This window comes from Molothrus ater, chromosome 3, assembly GCF_012460135.2.
Source record: "Molothrus ater isolate BHLD 08-10-18 breed brown headed cowbird chromosome 3, BPBGC_Mater_1.1, whole genome shotgun sequence".
NCBI lineage: Eukaryota > Metazoa > Chordata > Aves > Passeriformes > Icteridae > Molothrus > Molothrus ater.
In genome coordinates, this window is record NC_050480.2 from 55847840 (window position 1) to 55867201 (window position 19362).

The 19362-nt window shown below is 42.5% G+C and overlaps 1 protein-coding gene across 2 annotated transcripts in view; it reads right to left on the minus strand.

Annotated features, from left to right (window-relative positions):
- The window catches only part of AKAP12 (A-kinase anchoring protein 12), a 30348-nt gene extending 11279 nt beyond the window's left edge, over positions 1–19069 (minus strand). The window contains exons 1-2 of one of the 2 annotated variants that reach the window (XM_036379555.1): positions 18932–19069; positions 9461–9647 (exon numbers count right to left, since the gene is read on the minus strand). In XM_036379555.1, coding sequence (XP_036235448.1) covers positions 9461–9647; positions 18932–19069 — 325 coding nt within the window. Of the gene's footprint in view, positions 1–6447; positions 6533–9460; positions 9648–18931 lie in introns of those variants that run through there. The other variant, XM_036379556.1, reaches the window with a different exon arrangement.
- Positions 19070–19362: the final 293 nt, after the last annotated feature.

Genomic DNA, 19362 nt, shown 5'->3' on the forward strand with positions numbered 1-19362 from the left:
TACAATCCACAAGCAAAATAACTCTTATCAATCAAACACTTTTGTTTATTTCAAACACATTTTGTTTATTTAGTTTTGAGACTATAAAATGATAAAGTCAAGGAACCACTCTTGTATTTGTGTTCATTTATTCTTAGGTCTGGAAATAAAGTCCTTGTCATTTCCATAAAATAATGTAATTTAGCAGAAAACCGTCAAAGGCTTAATGGGAATTCATGAAGTTAGAGGCACTTCTTCAGAGACTATCTTCAAAACATCACATATTTTATAATTATTTGGTAACAGGTACTTTAATATATTCTTAAGCTTGTTTACACTAAAAATTATACTTTTGGCTTAGCCAGCTATGAAGCTGAATGCTGATCATTAAACATTGAATAAAACTTTGCTCAGGAGCAAGGCCTCTTAGCATCTCTGCTGGAAACAAGGTCCATAGAATCTTTCTGTTTGTCCCAGCCCTGCATTAATGCAACATGTTTATTCTTAGACACATGAAAATCTCCATCTGACACGAGTTAGATAAAGGATAGACTGAAATACAGGGCTGAGAGCAAGGGGAATTCTGGGTCTAAGTGGGAAGGCCAGAAGTGCAGGAAGGCAGAAGGGAATGGAGAAGTCAGAAGGGCACCTGGGACTGCTGAGCAGCCAGAGACATGGACTTCTATGGGCTCACCTTTCCTCTTGCAAACACTCCCTGGGAATGCATGCCCTTCAAACATTGAAAACCCTGAGGTTTCAAAAATTGTAAAAAGGTGACATTTCTTTTTTTATTTATTCATAATTTTTTCCTAATTCCCTTAAGAAAACATCCCTTTGGAAGTTTCCTTCCAAATTTCCTTCCAAAAGGAAGGTTTCTGTCCAAAACCAGAATAGGTGTTTACTGTAAATTCAGTGTTTAAAATGAGTTTCAGGTATTACAGATAAATGGAATTACTCTAAGAGTGGAATGATAAAGAATATGAATAAATGAGGCATTCCATTTCAAAGAAAGATAAGATGTAAAACCAGCATAATAAAGGCATCTCTTCATATTTAAGATAAGTATTCAAAGGGTTTTTGCTTATTTTGTTTATAAAATGAGGAGTTCATAACACCCAAAGATAAAGACCATGTCTCTGTAAAATGTTTTGCAGGTGAAAAGAGCAGTGACTGTTACAAAATCTGCAGGTATGGGTATGCATTACAATAACAAATGCAATCATAAAAATAGAGAACACCTAGTTTAGAAGCAGTGATAAGCTTTCAGAACTGTTAAGTCAAGCTGACAATAATTAGGTCTTCCTTGTGAGCCCATCCACCAGACATGCTACCTTGCAATACTTCACTAAACACAGTGCAAAAGGAAAAACTAACAGAAATATTGACTGACTGAACACACTAATACCAGTCTGAAAATCACAGCTATGCTACAACACACCACACCTGAAGTTAAAAAACCCTCCATCATGGTGCACAGATGATATACTTAAGAGCCCTTGCCCGAGCACTACTCCTTCAATTCCACCAAACGATTTAACCTGTCCAGAAGGTGTTTCATCCCCCAGATAACATTCCAGTGTCAGCTGTTAAGTGACATGCTGCTGCTGCACCCAGCCTCTACTTTGTCTCCTTCTCTAACATTTTAAAACCCTGGAAGATTCTTTAAAACTGAATTTCTGATGCCCTTCCTCAGCGTTTGAGGAAAGAGGTGCCATTCAGGAAATTTGCCTGCATGTTGCCAGGAGGCTGCCACTGTTGTGTGACAAAGCTCCAGTGCCACAAATATCCAAGCTGTACTGTCACAACGTAAACACCTGGAACTTTGTATTTAGCAGTTGAATTCTACAGTCAAGTTTTTATTAATGATACTTCAGTGCCCAAACACTGTGAGGGCAATTCTGAATGCAGAAAGGTTTGGAAGTTACTTACACAAGGCATTGCTGGTCAGAGTTCTGTAGCATGTCACTACCACAGGTATTCTGGCAAGACAACCAGCACTTTCTGAATTAATTCAGTGGTTTTGAAAGCACCTTTAAGAAACACCAGACAGGTTCATCCAAACAGCTACCAGAAAACAAAACAAAACAAATAAAGTAAAATACTGATATGAATAACATTTCCTTAGGTTTCTCCTGAGCAGGGCTATACGTTCCTACCTATGTGCTAGCCAAGGAATAGAATACAACAAAAATATACCTAGAGAAGGTGATAAAGATCAGGGGTGATATCATAAAATTAATACACTTGGCTGTTTAAAATCCACTGTGGCTAAGGACCAACACTGAAATTCTATTTTAACTGCTTATATACCAGTTAACTTTTCAAATATTTTTAATTGAATCAAGGTGCTGCTCGTGTTTTAGTAACTGCAACTTTTATTCTGAAAGAAACTTTCAAAACTGACAGTCCTGAGGACTCAAAGGTGCTTCATTTCACAATTTCATAGGTACTTAGTCCACTGTAAGAATTTATTTCTATTTTATTAGGAGCATGCTGATCAGTTGTTGGAAAATTAGTATTTTCAGAATGACTGAACTCCTGTCTCATCCCATTAAAAATGAAATGAATAATTAAACTCTTCTTTTTGTAGACTGACAGACACAGTTGGCAGTGCAACTTAACTGCTCCCAGCTCTCATCTCTCTCCAGAAGTGAAAATGTGTTTCTCCCCCGGTAGCTGCCAAAGAGTTAAAAAAAAGCACGGTGACTGCAAGAGTTAAATCTACAGCACTTCATGGGCTCGAAGTCAACCATGTCAACATCTGGAGTTGGTTGACTTTTCCCCCTAAGGATTTGCAGCACGGCGCTGGATTTTTTCCATGAATTCCCTACATTCTCAATCTCTCAGATGGATGTGACACACACCCAGCGCCCACCTCGCAAACTCCTCTGGCCACTGCAAGGCTTCAGAGGACTTTGTACTGTTTTCATTTATTCAGTGTTTAGGGCCAAATTGTGCTGCTGGTCACATACACAACTCTCTCACTAGGTTTGCATGAGCAAAAGCAAATGCTGCAGCCCTGAGGTGTATTTTACAACAATTTGCCTTCATTGTGTCTAGTTTTGCTACAAATACAACTTGTAAAAAAGCCACCGACAAACCACCAGCTACTGCTCTAAAACTCATATGATACAAACAGAAGGCTGTTAAAAAAATCTGAACCAAGCCTGTATTTGTCAAATGCAGTTTTCTCTTAACTGCACAATTCTTCTAATTCTCATTAGAAACATTAATGACATATAAAGAAAGGACAAAAATTGATACAAGTAATTAAAAAACAAGACACAGCCTGAAATTACAATATCTGTGAAAAACCTACCCTGAACAGATTTATTTAGAATAAAGTAGTTATTTGGAATTATTTGTGAAATTGAGCACTTTAACATAAAAAAAAAGGGAGAGGAAAAAACAAAGAAAACTAATCTGTACTTTAAAGTTTCCACTGCAGAGTGTACAAACTGGGCATTATACCACAAATTCTGATTATTTTCATCACAAATTTCAGAAGGTTGAGTTTAATAAATCAAACACACTACTCATTTCACAGTAACAAAATAACACAGAAATATGATTATGTTTTATTCTTCTAATGATTCAATTTTTTTAAACTACAATTGTGACATTGCTGCTTCTTAACAATGTATTTTTCACAAATTCTTCCTTCCTTTGCCTGCCACACACCATATTTAATTCCACTTCAATGTACAAACAATTCTTCCATAGAAAGCACATACCATATCCTTCTCCCTTCTATTCACTCAATTTTCCAAGGACTGACTTGTCATGTTCATTGCAGGGAACAAGTTCTCTCAGATTAATTAAATAATGAGGGAGGATTTACAGAGATTTCTGCATGCTAAATCTCAATTGCATATCCACGCAATTCATGAGGTTTTCAACCATGTTGTTATTTCAAAGCTTTTGAAACAAGTACTATTTCGTCTTCTGTTCTCAGGTACTTTGGTGGCAACTGAAGAGTTAGGTTTTTAAATCTCACGTACTTTTGTGATTGTTTTTAAAATCAGAAAAAAGGAACAAGCTGCAAAATACCTATTATTTTTTCATGGCTTAGAGCTCCTTTAGAAAGCAAAAGCAGCATCCCCAGAAAACGACGTCATAGAAAAGTAACTGAACAAACAAACAAAAACCTCAAACACACAATCATTTTGACTATGATACTGTAGCATTCTAACATTCCCCAAAAAATCTTTATTTTTAGAAAATTTTGATTTAGCTGTACTTGTCTGCTCCAACCCAGAGCTTCTCAAATTCCAATTCTGAGCCCAGCTTCTCAAATTCCAGCAGGAAAAGTTATGTATTTCATTTTTTCAAGATTAAGGTATTTCTTTTTTCATTTCAGTGTTTCAAGAAACAGCACTAAAAACCAGAAAACACTGTAGTTCTTTAACAACAAACAGAAGCCTTTTAAAGCCAGAAGTGTCACTAGCTATGGCTTGGATATAGTTGCTGTAGTTAAAAATTCTTCATTAAATACACTCACAATAATAAACTGCTCTCAGACCAGCACAGCTGTTCTGTTTGGGAACCAAACCAGCATGCTACAAATATTTATGAAATGTCATGGTTAGACATGCTGTCCACATCACACGTTCAGTGACTTGGTTCTGCTTCTTAAAATAAAATTTACTAACTAAGTGTAAGATAGAAGCAACTCTAGCACTTGGGTCTTTGAGGGGAAAAAAATTCATGGCTCCATTAGCAACAAGGATGGGATAAGCAATACAGGCCAGTAAACCCTGGGACATTTTTGAGAACCCCTAATGATTAATGAACAATGAAAAGCAGATTGAAATTTTTTTCTTTATCAAAACGACCACATAAAGCCTAATGTAAACATCACAAACTCACCACAAAGGAGATGAAGCTGCATCTGCACTAATTAGACACATGACAGCTTAATACACTCCTGCATACCAATAAGCAGAAGTTCCCCGTCCCTTCCAAGAAATGGTAACACATACCACAAGCTAAATGCAGTTCTTGGGAAATGTACTATAGAAGCAGCTGTGCTGCAGTGAAAATCTAAGGTTCTTCCACAGGAATTATTAAATAAGGAAAACCTCAAACAATCAAAACTCTGCAAACCTATAAAGACATTGCTTTTGAAAAACAGTTTAACCTTTAATTGCTAACAATAAAAGGAAATAAAAAAAATAGAGAGCCCTTGAGGAAAAAGACTCAGCATGTGATAAGCTCATTAAGCATCGAGTTTAATGAAAACCCTATTGTAAACAGCAGTAGGATATCTCCTCCACTACTCACTGATTCAAATCACGTACAGTCCTCCCCAGGGCCCGCTCCAAATGGAGCCGCACTTCTACGGGCTTTGTTGTCCATATGTATTGTAAAGTTAGAGTATTTTGCATGAATAAACTCCCCCTATTTGTTGAATTCATTCACTGGCTCTAGCAAACAATATACAAGAGAGTAATTATTAATACAATGAAATAAAGATTTCCTAGATAGCTAGAGCCATATATCATCAATCTGAGAGAAATTGTGGTGCAATTTAGCTATCTTTAGGGAAAAAAAAACAACATAAAAAATCCGGGGTTTGTTTATTTAAATTTAATAATAGTACTTTGTCTCCCACAGAAAGACACGTTTGTCTTTCTTTGACATAAGTTTTTTGAAAAAACGTAATGTTTTATCTTTTAATTCTTTGCTCCTCAAAAAGTCATCTTTTCAGAAAGTCCAATTAGTTTACAGTATTAGCTCTCAGTTTCAGTGGCTTGTGTGCTAATTCCTTTAGTAAGATGTGTGGAGTTCAGCACACACAAGCATTGAGTGTTTGGTACTGCAGGCTGGGATCCCACTGCCCCCCATACACACGCTCCCCTTTGCCACTGTGCTAATCCCCTCTGAATTTTGCTTTGTTAAGATAAAACAGCAATAGAGCAACAGCTTCATTTCTCTCATGCAAATATTTTTACAACATATAAACGATGCTAACTTCCATATTCCCTCCAATTTCACCAAGTTTAGCTCTTAAGGTATTTTACTGCCTTATTGCCTGACTGATGTAAAATAGCACCATCAGTGCAGTCACTACCTTTTCTATCCATTCCCCAATTTCAGATAACAGGTCATAGCCCCGTCCCGCAGAAAAACACTCAGTCAAGACCTCCACATTCACAAAGCCACCATCACAGGTACCACCACATCGTACGTCCGACTGAGGCGATATGACACTTCCTAAAGTTTCAGCAGCCTTCGCTTGGAAGCCGTTCTCACCGAGATACAAGTACTTACGGCAGACCTTTTAACTCCTGAGGCCCTGCCAGAATTCCAGAGTCGGTAACGCCGGGGGCTCGGCGCTCCGAGGCTCTCGGGCAGCGGCGCACGGCCGCAGCCCCGGGATGGGGATGCTGCTGCCGCCCGCACAGCCCAGGCGCTGCCGAGCGCAGGGAGCAAACCGCGCGTGCCGGCAGTGCCACACCGCCTTACCCGCCATCGTCACTGTCCCCAGCATGGCCGAAGCCACACCGACACCACCAACTCCCGCTCCCGCTCCGAGGTTCCTCCCAGCGGCGCGGGGCAGCCCCAGCCGGCGGCAGCGGCGCTTCCAGCCCCCGGCACCTGGCTGGCTGGACGGACGGACGGACGGCCGGCTGACGGAGAGCCTGCCTGATGCAAGTCTGCCAGTCGGAGGGCCGGGCTCTCCCCCGAGCCCCACGGCCGCTCCCCCTCGTCCCGGACAGCCCCGGGCCCCGCCCGGGACCGCCCCCCGCCCGCCCGGCTCTTCCCACCGCTGGCCGGCACGAACGTGGTATCTCTCGGGGTCCGTCTCGGAAATGCCGCTCCGAGCCCTCATCGCCCTCTGCCCCGAAGGGAACAGGCGCCGGCCGCCGCTTTCGAACCAGCCGCCCGCTTCAGTTCCCGCTGCTGTAAAGCCTTCCCGATGCAGCTTCCCACAAGACATCCACACCCAACCTCAACAGATGCTGCTAAAAAGCCCCATGGATTTTGTCCCTTATAAACAAAACCATACAAAAATCACTTCTGTTCTTCCACACTGAAATACTTGCTCCTTTGCCTGTTACTGTGGGGTTGGTTTAGGTTTGTTTTGTTTTCATTTGTCTGAAGGGTTTTTTTAATTGGAATTCTCTACAACCTAATTACTTATAAATTGCCTCAAATTCTGCTGTCAAGAGTTTCATAGACTCCAGACACTTGTATAATAATTTAATGCTCCTACTGATAGTAAAAAAGGGATGCAATATAATAAAATAAAATCTAAAGGCTCAGTATCTAATACAGGTGCCCTCCTATAATAGCCACAGTATTTCCCTTTTGATTACAACTGATTATGTTGAATATTTCCAAAGTTCTGATGATACTTTGAGCCTTCATCTCTCTGACTGTCAGAGCCAACTTCCCAGCAAATTTACCAGAATATCTGGTTAATTTAGTTTTATAGTGGCAACTTTAATGAGTCTAAGTCATCTCTCAAGTGGTCTTCTGAATGCAAGATTCAAATAATGATGACAAGAATCAATCAAAGCAAAAAACTTTTAATCATAAACACCTATTTACTGTAGGCAAACACTTGTGTTGTTTCAGTGCTTGGTGCCACAATACTTCTGAGTTTAGACTTGCAAGCAAGGTGAAATAAACAATGAGTGTAGAACATGAAGTGTAGCATTAAAATGGGAGATTTTTCTATGTGGAAAGATATGTCTGCATGAAGCAACTAAGAGATACCTCTTCTCCACCTTTATTCATCTGCCTAAGGACAGGTGAGGTGGACCAGACTAAGGTTCAGAGGAGTGGACAAAGAGAAACATCTGAACATGACCTTTATTTGAAAAACTCTTTTCAGTGCCCAACTGGGCAAGTTTTATTTGTCTCTATAGATGATGTCACTTTCATCTATCATTACCAGCAAATACATGCTGCATCATCTTCATAAAAGGATTTTTTCACTTCAAGAGCAAACACATAGTACTGTTTTCCCTTTCACATAAATAACGCTACCATGTGGACTTGGCTCCACTGTATAGGAATATCACACAACCACAGAGAGATGATTCTCAAAACAAAGCCAAAATTTTTCAGGCAGCCTACTCAAATCCAGATTCCTAATGTTGTGTACGTTCACATCATGCCATGCAACTGGTTACACATTAATTACCTGCACTTAGAGGAAGCTTCTCACCTCTTTTTTACATATCCTAGGAATGTAATTTCCGAACAACTGAAACTACCCAGGATTCTTCAAAAATAATTATAATCTTTGACTATTGACTTGAAACTCATGCCCTTTTGATGGCCTTTTCTTTTACTTGATCGAGAAGCTGAGTATCAACACGAAATCTTCTGAAAGCTGAGTATCAACACGAAATCTTCTGACACTACTTCCAAACATCAAGTATTTTCTTTTCCTTTGTGACACTGTTTGGCAAGTATCCTCCCCCCAATCCCTGTCCATTTAAGAGTAAAATTTTAGAGAAGTGGAGTTTCATGAAAGATAAAACAAGTTGCATTCTGTTTCTATAGTGTCAAAAGTCCCTCCTGATGCGACTTTTTTAAAAAAGGCACAAAAGCTCAGGATAAAATATGGTAGCCTTCTACAGGGATAATAGTATTATGGCAATTAATCTGAAGATGTGACAAAGAATTGCTTTTACCAGATTTCAAACCCTAGATTACACCACACGTTACACAGGTGTCTTAAGGCACTCTACAGGCTGATGCTGAAGATAGTGCTCCCCCTGTCACCATCCCTTCCCAGCTCACCACCAGCAGCATTGGATGCCTGCTCTGACTGAAAAGCCCTCCCTCTTGCCATCCTGCCAAAAAGTCAGCAGGCAGCAGGACTGCTGAAGCAGATCTCTCAACACATGCCTGTGAACGAAGCAAGAAGAGGCTGATGAGAGCAGGAAAGGTGCGTTGCCAGATCACACAGGAGAAAGAACAGCACATTCCTGACTGTGCAGCAAGGCAAGGGAGACATTACCAAGACAGAACACACTGGGATGCCTATGATGAGAAAGGTTTTGTGGTCCCAATGCAAATCCAATTAAAAGCTGTAGGAAAGGGAACTTTAATCAAGGTAAAACCAAAGGATTAGCAGCCTGTCCTTTCTATGAGTACTGAATCATTTATCATTAATACCACTGATGAATTAACATAAAAAGAATTTCTGCCTTATGAAGGAAGGGACAAGCCTATGCAGCAGGAACTAACACAAGAAGTGGAAACTGAGTTGTTCCTAACAGGTGGATGTCCACTACTGACACCAACACCTCCAGTCCACAAGCCACTTGTCATGTGAACTCTGTCCTACAGCGAAAACATCTCCCACAAAACAGTGCCCAAGAAGCACCTGAGCAACAACAGATCACTTGAGTAATACCTGCTCAGCAGCAGACAGCTAGTCAAGCCCCATTTCTATTTCTCATCCCATTCAGCATGCAGGCCTCTATGGTAGGTCCACTGAACACACGTTTGTACTCACCATTTGCTCCAGCAGACTCTGTTTGCTCTCCGGGTGGTTCTTGGAGCAGTGAAGCCACCTCTGACTGCTGCCCACCCGCTTCCTTAGATGCTGTAACAGCTCCCAGCTGCAGTGGCTCCTGTGGTGAGGCATCATCCTTCAAATTGTCTTCACTAACATCAGGTACTGGTACACTTGCATTTAAAGCCTGTGTGGTCAAATATTGATTGAAGGATGGTAGTACAGAAAGATAGAGAAGGAAAGAAAAAGAAAATGTCAGTGTTAGGCTAGATTCCTCCTCAACCCCCATAGAATATTGTTCTTTCACTCTCATTTTGTATATATACACACAAGCAATTTTAACTTTATTAAATAAAAGAACTTCTGTGAGGGAAAAAAAACAAAACACATAATCTGGGACTATTTATCTTTCTGCTCTCCTGCATGAAATACACAGAAGAAGCAGGTCTTACAGACAATGGCTTATAACCTTGTGTAGAAATTGGTTTCTTCCATGAAGGAAAACTCCAGGATAAGGTGAATCTAGCTGATGGAAAGAAATTCTTCATTCAAAGTGTCTGGTACAACTGCTCTGATATATGAATGAATCCTCTCTACAATATAGCTTTTGGTATTGCTCCTCAACTGATGTGCTTATCTTATCACTATCAACTACACAAAGAAACTGAACTATTCAGGACACAAAGCAGAAGACATATGGATTTCCCATGAGGAAATGCAGTGGAACTGAGATTAAAACTAGAAATTTCGGACCTCTGTTATTAGGCAGAAACTATTCTTACAGGAGGAAAGAGCTCTGCGATTCTTTGGGACTCAGCCCTATAGCATTTGAAATATTTTTTCTAGATTTGCTAATATATGCAAAAAGAAGAATCTGTTTTTCAGCTTCCACACTTAACACATTCTAATTATTTTCAGAATCTGTATTGGTTTTCCCTATAAGAAGAAATATACTTTCACAAGCATTTTTTTTAAAGCATGGAATGTGTTGTGGCCATTATAAGATACGTAATTACCCTTTAATTTATTGATTACCCTTTAATGAACTAGTTCTCCAACTGATTCTATTACCTTCCAACAGAAACCATTTCAACTAATTAACCATTATTCCTGAAGCGAAGGTTTGAAGTTCCTCTGGTGGAACAGCAAACTTTAATTACGTACCATTGTCTTACGATTTGTCTGTACTCCCAAAATACTGCCACTGAAGCCCTGTTAATTAATCAAAGGTACCACAGATACATTACACCCAAAGATGGGATCTAACAACCACATAACCACATGCCTGAAGCACCAAACTGGGATCAGGAAGATGCCACATTCCTGACAATTGTCTTCCAGCCCCCTCCCCCCACCCCCATAAACCTTCTGAATGGGGAAATCTATTTATTTATTTTTACTAGTAATTAGCCTGCTGCAACAGAATTTCAAATCAACAGAGTGACACGAAAAGGGCTTTCCTCTTAATCATCAGATTCTTTTCAAATGCTGGGTAAGATCTGGGAGAAGCGCCGTACCCCACTTCCACAGGCAATGAAGTGTGTGCATTCAGGTTCCCAATTTTCAGTTCAGAAGCCCTTAATTAAGCCAAATTGTTTCCACCCAGCGTTGTTGTGCTACTCAAAGCTGCCTTTCACAGCCACATAATCCACCTCACGAAAAAGGATCCCATTCTGCTCCACTGCCAATACCACAGATGGAATAATTTGGCTTTAGAGTTTTCACATGCTGAGACCAGATATTAAATAGAAGAAATACGGAATGGCTCAACACTCAGATTACATTCCCGCTTCTCACATCATCCTTCCCATAAATCTAAAACACAGGAACTCAGGAGGGATAAAGATACCACACTACTGAACAAAGGCACGTAAACCCTGGGAAGCTCCTCTGCAGTTGCACACAGCATTAGCTGAATGGGAGTAACCAATTAAAGACAATCAAGAAAATCAAGACATAGAAAACAGCAACCTAATTCTGAAAGGGCTTTAAGATTCTTCAGTACAAGTTCAGTAGAGGACCATTACTATTTTTGAATAAATAGTAAGTTTTAATGATTCATTCTTGAAAGACACCTGCTAGTCCTGCAAACACAAGAACAACCTTGATTTGACTGGCTCTCAGGAAACTTGTCTATCTGAAGAAAAAGCCATGGATGACTATTTCAAGATGACACTCTCAGAATTAGCACCAAAAATTCTTTCAAGTCACAAGAAAGGCAACAGCACTGAATATCTTAGCATTCCTCACCTTATTCAAAGATTTCTTTGCCTTTCTTTCCAAACCTCCCGTGGGCAGCACACCATTTTAAAGCCAGATCCATGTATAGACACACATGTACAGACAGAGTCAACCATTTGCCTGATAAGCACCAGTGGACTCTGCAAAGAGCCAGAGTACAAAGGTACTAGGTACCTCAATGTAGTACAGCTTGTCTCCTTTTTAAATCGAGCACATACTGTTATGATAAAATATTAACAATGGTAGTATTTGCTATTACCCCAGCTCTGAATTTATTCTATAGTTTTGGTGCATTCAGGAAAACAGTGACTTTATATAATCCTAAAGATTGGTGATTTCAGACCAAAATTCAGAAGTCACTGGGTCTAGCAGATAACCCTTTGGATCTGTTAAATCTGCAATACCTTCCAGTATGAAAAACAGAATTAAATATAAAACATCACTAAATATAAGACTATAGGCAGTTTTTACAACCAGCCAGTATAATTATAATCCCTGTTCACCGTGTACATAAATTCAATTTTGGAAACAGGATCCATCTGTCACAATTGAGTAAAAAATGTAAATACATGGAAAAACCTCAATATTTTCAAATCTGACCAGACCTGCAATATAACCCTACCTTTTTACCCCAGTCTCTTGGGAAAGAGTTTGATGTGATTCTTGGCCTTGGGAAGGCAAACTTAGATTTTCAAATCAAGTGCTCTGCTTTAAATAATTGAATAATCAAAACTAATAAAACAATAGTATTTTTTCCAAATTAAAACATGCAAAGGAGAAGAAACCTTTGGGGAGTTTGTAAAGTGAAAGGAGACATAACAGCATCATTAGTTTAAATAAAGAAAAAAAAATTGTTCTAAAAAAAGTTGCTCAGGCTCTTTATGAGGGTCAGTGCAGTCTGTCCCACTGCATTAGTCCTCAAAAGAAACTAATTTCAGTTTTCCTTCACATTAACTGCTTCATTTCTCTGAAGGGATCTAAACTGTAGTTTAGTCCAATTATATCTAATTTGGTGAGCAGTGCTCTTAATTCCATTGAGAATAGTTGTAAAGCCTAGACAAATACAACAGAGTTTAGAGAGAGATGGGTGAAAACAAAATTTAAAAAGACAAAAATTAACGCTATTAGGAATCTTTCTGTTCATCTTTACGCATTTATCTACAAGTAATGAGACATTACATTTGGCAGGTTTACCAACATTTATCAGTTTTTTGTGGCACACATTCATGACACTCCTTTGATTATTAATTTATGAATGTGCTGTCTCATGAACATGGGAGAAACCAAGGGGAAATGGTTATCCAGTTCACTGATCTTTCAGCTTCTTCATTCCCAAAACAAAGGGCCGTTAGCAAAGCAACACTCCAGTTTCTGTCACGCCACTACTGTACATCCTGCATACATTTTTTTTTAATATTTGCCTCACATTCACCACAAAGATGGAAGCAAAGGGCAGACACCCAGCTAATGAGACTAAAATGCACAGGGCTTGTTGCCCACATCACTCTAACCAGGAGCAGCTTCTGCTCCATCGTGCATCCAGCAGCAAGCCCAACTGTTAGATCCCATTAAACGCACACAAAATTGAAAATGGATAAATTAACAGGACAAATTGAATGAGATGTGGATGAACTGCAGGTCCCTGATCTCACTGTACATTAGTGGATGCTTCCTTCAGGCACCATTCCTGAGGGGTTCACAGCACCCAGCCTCTTCCCCCACCAGCTATCACCATCATTCCCAACATTCCTTGTACCAGACCCAAATCATTCCAGGGATTCCTCACACCAGGCCCAAACGTACCAGAGTTAATTTTGCTTCATTCTGTTAATCCTGCTACACTGATTCTACATTAGATTACTAAAATAGCCAGATCCAGCTGTCTGAACAACTGAGCAAACTAACATAATGGTGTCTAATATTTTTCCTGAAGTTTGATTTTGAAACTCTGGGAAAGACTGTTGCTGTGCACAGGGGGTCTGCTTTTAGCACATGCTGCTTCATTAAAAAGAACTTCAAACACCAACACTTGGGAAAAGAAAAAAATTGGATCAGTCCAACCCTTTGTTCACAGCAGTTTGTCTTGTTTTGCATTAGCTAAACATTAGAGGCTTGTGGGATACTGCAAGTTCCAGGTGAAGAAAACACAAGGCCCTTCCTCTATAGGGCACATAACAGCACACTTAACTTCATTACCTTATTTCTGCCTCCTGCAGACAAAGCCAAGAACTTGCTCCACACCTTTCAGCTCCTCATTTACCCTATTCTCCCCCAATTCTCAGCTTGATTTCACTGTGACACCTCCTTACGGATGACTACCTTCGAAATCCAAATGGATAAAACAAAAGTCAAAACACCAAAAAGTTTCTACACCCAATTCATCCCTGTGATCTCTTTTTGCAACCTGTGAAAGAAACACTACCCCCAGTCTGTTATTCTGAAGCCTGATCCAAACGGAGCTCCTTCACAGGTCTCCTACCTTTCAGCTCTTTCAGACAGCACCTTATGGAAGCATTTCACAGGTACAGCTCAGCCAGGCTCTAAGGACCAGTCAGAACAAGGGCTGAGCACGCAGCACGATCCTCTTCTCTCAGCAACCACACCCAGGCTTGCATTTCCAACCTGGAGGACTTTCAAAGTCCCGACGCTCCTCTTTGCATCTCTTCAGCCTCCACCACATCAAACACAAGCTAATTGCCTCGGCTTTCAAAGTGCCCGGCCACTCCCTCCACCACCTCCCTCTTATCTCCTATACTACTAGGGGGCTATTTCACGCTTTTGGTGCCGCTACGACACCAATTTCCATTGTGCATTTTTTCAATTACACATTTTTATTCTTTCACCCCAGCCACTCCACAGGCATGGTCAGCCCTCCAAACCTTACCACTGAATTGTACCAGTCTCTTCCTCCCCAGATGGAAAAGAAGTATCTAATGGGAATCAGATCCTGCTGAACCAGGGGAACCCTGCAGCCTGAGACCAAATGTCTCAAACTGGGCTCCCAGAGACACACTCTAGGGACTTTCCTTGTATAAGCTTCGTTTCACCACTGCTAACGTAGTATTTTCAGGCTGACTCAGCTTCACTCACCAGAACGCAGTTGTTTAAACAGCAGATGTAAGTCTGCCCCAGCTGTTATTTGTCAGGCACTCGGACAATAAGACACTCTGACATCTCAGCTGGTAACCCCTTTAGAAGAGACAGTTCCAAATATTTACTGTCTAGCACACACTTGCTCTCATTACAACACAGGTAGCATAATCAAGTTACTACTCAGAAATGGGAACCATCACGAAAACACTGTTTGAATGACTTGCTGCTCAAGTGGGGGCCCTTGCATGCCAGCAATCCACCACACTACATCTTCAAGCCATCAATCCCCATGAAAATATTATCTCTGACAAACCTAGATTTTGATGTGAGAATAGCTTATTAGCATGCCCGTATTTTTCCAAATTCTCTCTCTGAAAGTTTCCCTGCACTGTTTCAGGTAGCTGTTCCAACAGAGCTTGGCTCCTTCCACAAGGCCATGGAAAAAAAAAACCTGTATTAAAGCTGGCACCTCAAACTTCTAAATAAAATGGACGTGGCACGTGTGTGATTGTCACTGTTAGCTGCAATGCTGGTAGGATGACACTGCTATCCTGGCATTGTCCACATGGCTTGAAGTCACCTTCCATCCCATGGGAGGGCACCATACTGGCATTCTTTCCCGTCTCTCCAATGCTTAGCATCAAAATTGGAAGTTGGGTGAGAGCCACATCACTGCTGTGAACAGAGAAGGTGCTCACAAAATGGAGATGCCCAAACCAATCCAGTCACACGCTGCCACCAACAGAAGTGTGACCCAGCTTCTTGTCCAACTCTGGACACAAGATCCTGCCTGCTCCCCTGTACCTGCAGCTTCTGCTGAGTCCCAGAAGCTAACACATCTCGCTCAATCAGTAGAGAATGACTTGCCAAAGAACTGGAACAGTTTTCCAGGGGCTTAGCTCCTTGAATGAGCTCACATAGTGCCAGATGCAATAAAGGAGAAGAAGATGCAGGTGCTCTGGAGAGGAGGCAGGAGCACATGAACCACCTCACCAGACATCTCCATGGCTTTTGTCAGTTCAGGACATCAAAGTTTCGTTTGACCTTCTTCAAGACCAGAAAGATCTTGTTCCTACTTCTAGCACTAGTAAATCTAGTAAATCCTTCTCAGGCCAAGCTTCAGGCCTCCATGCTGTTCAGGACAGTCTGCCCCTGAGGTCTCAATGAGTTTTCACCAGCTCACTGCTACCAACAGGAGAAGTTTTTTTCATTTCCCCTCCTGCCCTGCTGCAAATGCTTGCCTTGTCCTGGCTCTTGGTCTCACCTCTACAATGTAGGAGTCAAATGAACTCACAAGCAGATCAGGAAAATGGTCCAGCAAGAATAAATTTCAGTTTCCTGAAGGGTTAGTGAGTTTAATCTGCTTATAGAAAGGCAAGGTTAGGACACAACACAGCCAAGTGAGACTGTGTCATCTGAGGCAAAACAAAGAAGAAATGGGATGGAAGAAAAGGAGGGGGGAAAAAAGCATCGCTGCCACAACAGCAAGGAGGTAACTCCATCACAAAAATCAGCCTTCTGTAGAACCATACCCTGCCTCTTGGTTTCAACAGGACCTCAGGTGTCAATTCACAGATCTGATTAATTCAGTTCAGGCAGCTGAATGGATTAGTACCACCAGGATCTCCCACACCTTCCTACAGAGGTGGCTTCCCACAGTGGTGGCTATGCAAGATACGGAGCAGCTCCTCCACTGCCAGAGTTTAAGTCTTGTCTGCTACAGTAAAGAAATCTGCCCGTTTCAAGTCCTACTACCGTGGCAGGCTGGAAACTTTGGAGCTGCTTTATGTGTAACTCACCAGGAACTTTTGAGAAGATGGGTCAACAGCTGAGGTACTCACCACAGGAGCCCACATTTAACCCACCGTGTTCACAAGCCAGGGCCCAAAGTGCTTTCCAAGGTCCCTAGGCTGTAGAAGTGAGCACACTGAAACATACACCCTCCCTTTTTTTAACCAGGACACTCAAAAACTGGTACCTGGCTAAAGAGTCACACGCGAGTAACAAAACGGCTTAATGACTATAAATTTTTCCTTTCTAGAAGAAAAGGCGAAAAGGTTTTCATCTTGTAAAAAATGCAACTACATCATGGAAGAAATTTAATTAAATATTTCAAGGATTTCGCATCACAAAAGAAAGCACAACTTCTCTGGGATTTTATATCCTGTATAAGACTAGTTGCTTAGATAGTTTATTTGTAATTGCCTTGCCAAGGCTCACTCAAGATGGATTCCACTGAAGTAATTTTCCAAAGTTTTTTCTTCTAAAAAGGTTGTAATAAGCATTTTAATTTGGAAAATGCAAGATAGAAGACCACCCTCCAAAAGATTCCCTATTTTCCACAAACATATTAGCTATCTGACAGATTTCTCCAGGGACATTGCAAGACCTGGTAATTTTCAAAGAGCTGGAAGGAATAATGATGAAAAACTGTGTCACAAATCTGCACAGAGTTACTTACTTTAGTAAGACAGACTAAATGAGACACAAAAAATGTATGACTAAACTTCATTAAAAATGATTTTTCTTTTTATGCAATGTAATGGAAGGCAAAGCCAGCTGTTTTATGAGAACAGCAATAATAAAACTTCTTATAGCAGTGAAATGGTAATAGAACCTCCCCAATTTTAAACAGTTCTACTTGAATAATCAGGCAAAAATCTACTACAAGACATTTTTCCTAAAGCTCAGAAGACATAAAACAGAGTATTAATAATAATCTGTACTTGAGAACAGCATTACTGTGATTCCCTTTATTTAGAAGGCCTTAGTTCCCATAACTAGATAAACATGGCTATGAATATTATGGCCCTTCTTCAAAGTCGCATTATCTTAAATTTTAAACAACCGCAATAGCCAAATGCTTGCCTGATATAAATTCCCACTTTTCTAAACGTCAGCATCTGAATTCTAAAATTGCCCGACAAAACTGCTAAATACTTTGTGAACCAACATCAACCCCCAATGCTTATTTAGTTAAAAAAACATGAAATACATCTTAGTTAATTTAAAGTTCATTCGCAATGTGGTTTTCAAATCTGTCAAAACACGCACAAGGAGGTCTAGTGGCAGCCAGGAACTATGGGAAATTCAACTTGAAAGTTAAATCTGAACCACAAGGTCAAAGAAACAAAGTCATAACCGGTTCTCAAGCTCTAATACACCCACGCACCAGTCACAGAAACTTCGGAGTCTCCCTGCTCTGAGCACCCAAACTCTGAAGAGCCCAAAGAAGGGGATCTCGGTAGAACGTGGCATTATTTCTCCCCTCACTAACTCCCGAAAGCCACGTTATGTAAACACACAGATGCACATAACCTCCCTTTCAGTCCCAAAATCCCCTAAACGCGCCTATTCCAGAGGGATAAATGGGTTCATTCATAATCTATTTTTAAACACCAGACATGTTTTAAAAGAATTTCTTTCAATTCTTCAACGTCTTTATTTTAAATCACACATACCTAGAGCTCCTTCGCTCCCCACGGGCTGGGAGTTCGGGAGTCCCTCCCCCTTTGCCCCCTATGCGGTACGACAGCGGGCCGCACCAAAGGCATAGCTCCAGCCCTCGCCGCCGACACCGCCGCCCCTTCCCCGCGGCGGCGGCGGCCGGGGGGCGGCGGCTGAGGTGAGCCGAGCCCCGGGGTGCGGGACGGGGCGAGAGAGGGGGCACAGCGCGGCTGGCGCCCAGCCGAAGGCACTGCCGAGCCGCGCCCCGACGCACCTCCCACCTGCTCCCTCGGGAGGGGAGAGGATGGAGTGGGGGGGCTGCGGAGAGCCGCGGGAGCCGCGGCGATCCGGCCGCAGGACCGCAGTCAGGAGGCTCCTTGGCGCAGACCTCGCCGCGGGTGGGTGCGGCTCCTCTCGCCCCGGCCGCACACAAAAGCGGCGGCGCCCCCGCAGCCGCCCTCGCCCCCCGCCCCGCCGCTGCTGCCGCCGGCGGGAGTTTTATGACTGCGGCGCCGGCCGTGGCGCAGTCCCGGCCCCGCCGCGCCCCGGCTCCGCGCCCGGCCCCCGGGGGGTGCCCAGCGCTGCGGCAGGTGGCCGCAGCCGCGGCGGGAAAGTTTCCCCGGCTCGGGGGTGCGGCGGGAGCCGCCGCCTCGCGTCCCTCCCGCCACCTCCCCGCCGCCCCTGCCTTACCTTGGCGGGCTCCGCCGGTGGCTGGGGCTCCGCCGCGTCTTCTGCCGGCAGCGGCTCTGGGGGAGTGCTGGGGGGCTCGGCGGCGGCCTCGGCCCCGTCCTGCGGGGCGGCCGGCTCGGCGGAGCTGCCGGCGCCCATGGCGCTGCCCCGCGGCCGTGCGGAGCCGCGGGCGGGGGCTGGCGGTGGGCGGCGGCGGCGGCACAGCCGGGAATGAAGGACCCCGGCTCTCCGCAAACTCCTTTAGGGCGCGAGAGGGGGGAAATTTAAAAAAAAAAAAAAAAAGAGGGAAGGGAAGAAAACAAAAAAAAAAAAAAAAAGCGCGAGCGAGAGCAGCGAGGAAAATCACCTCCTCCCCTGGTCCCCCCGCCCGCCTGCCTCTTGCTCCATCACATGAGCAGATCCCCGGACACGCCTTGCAGCATCAAACCGGG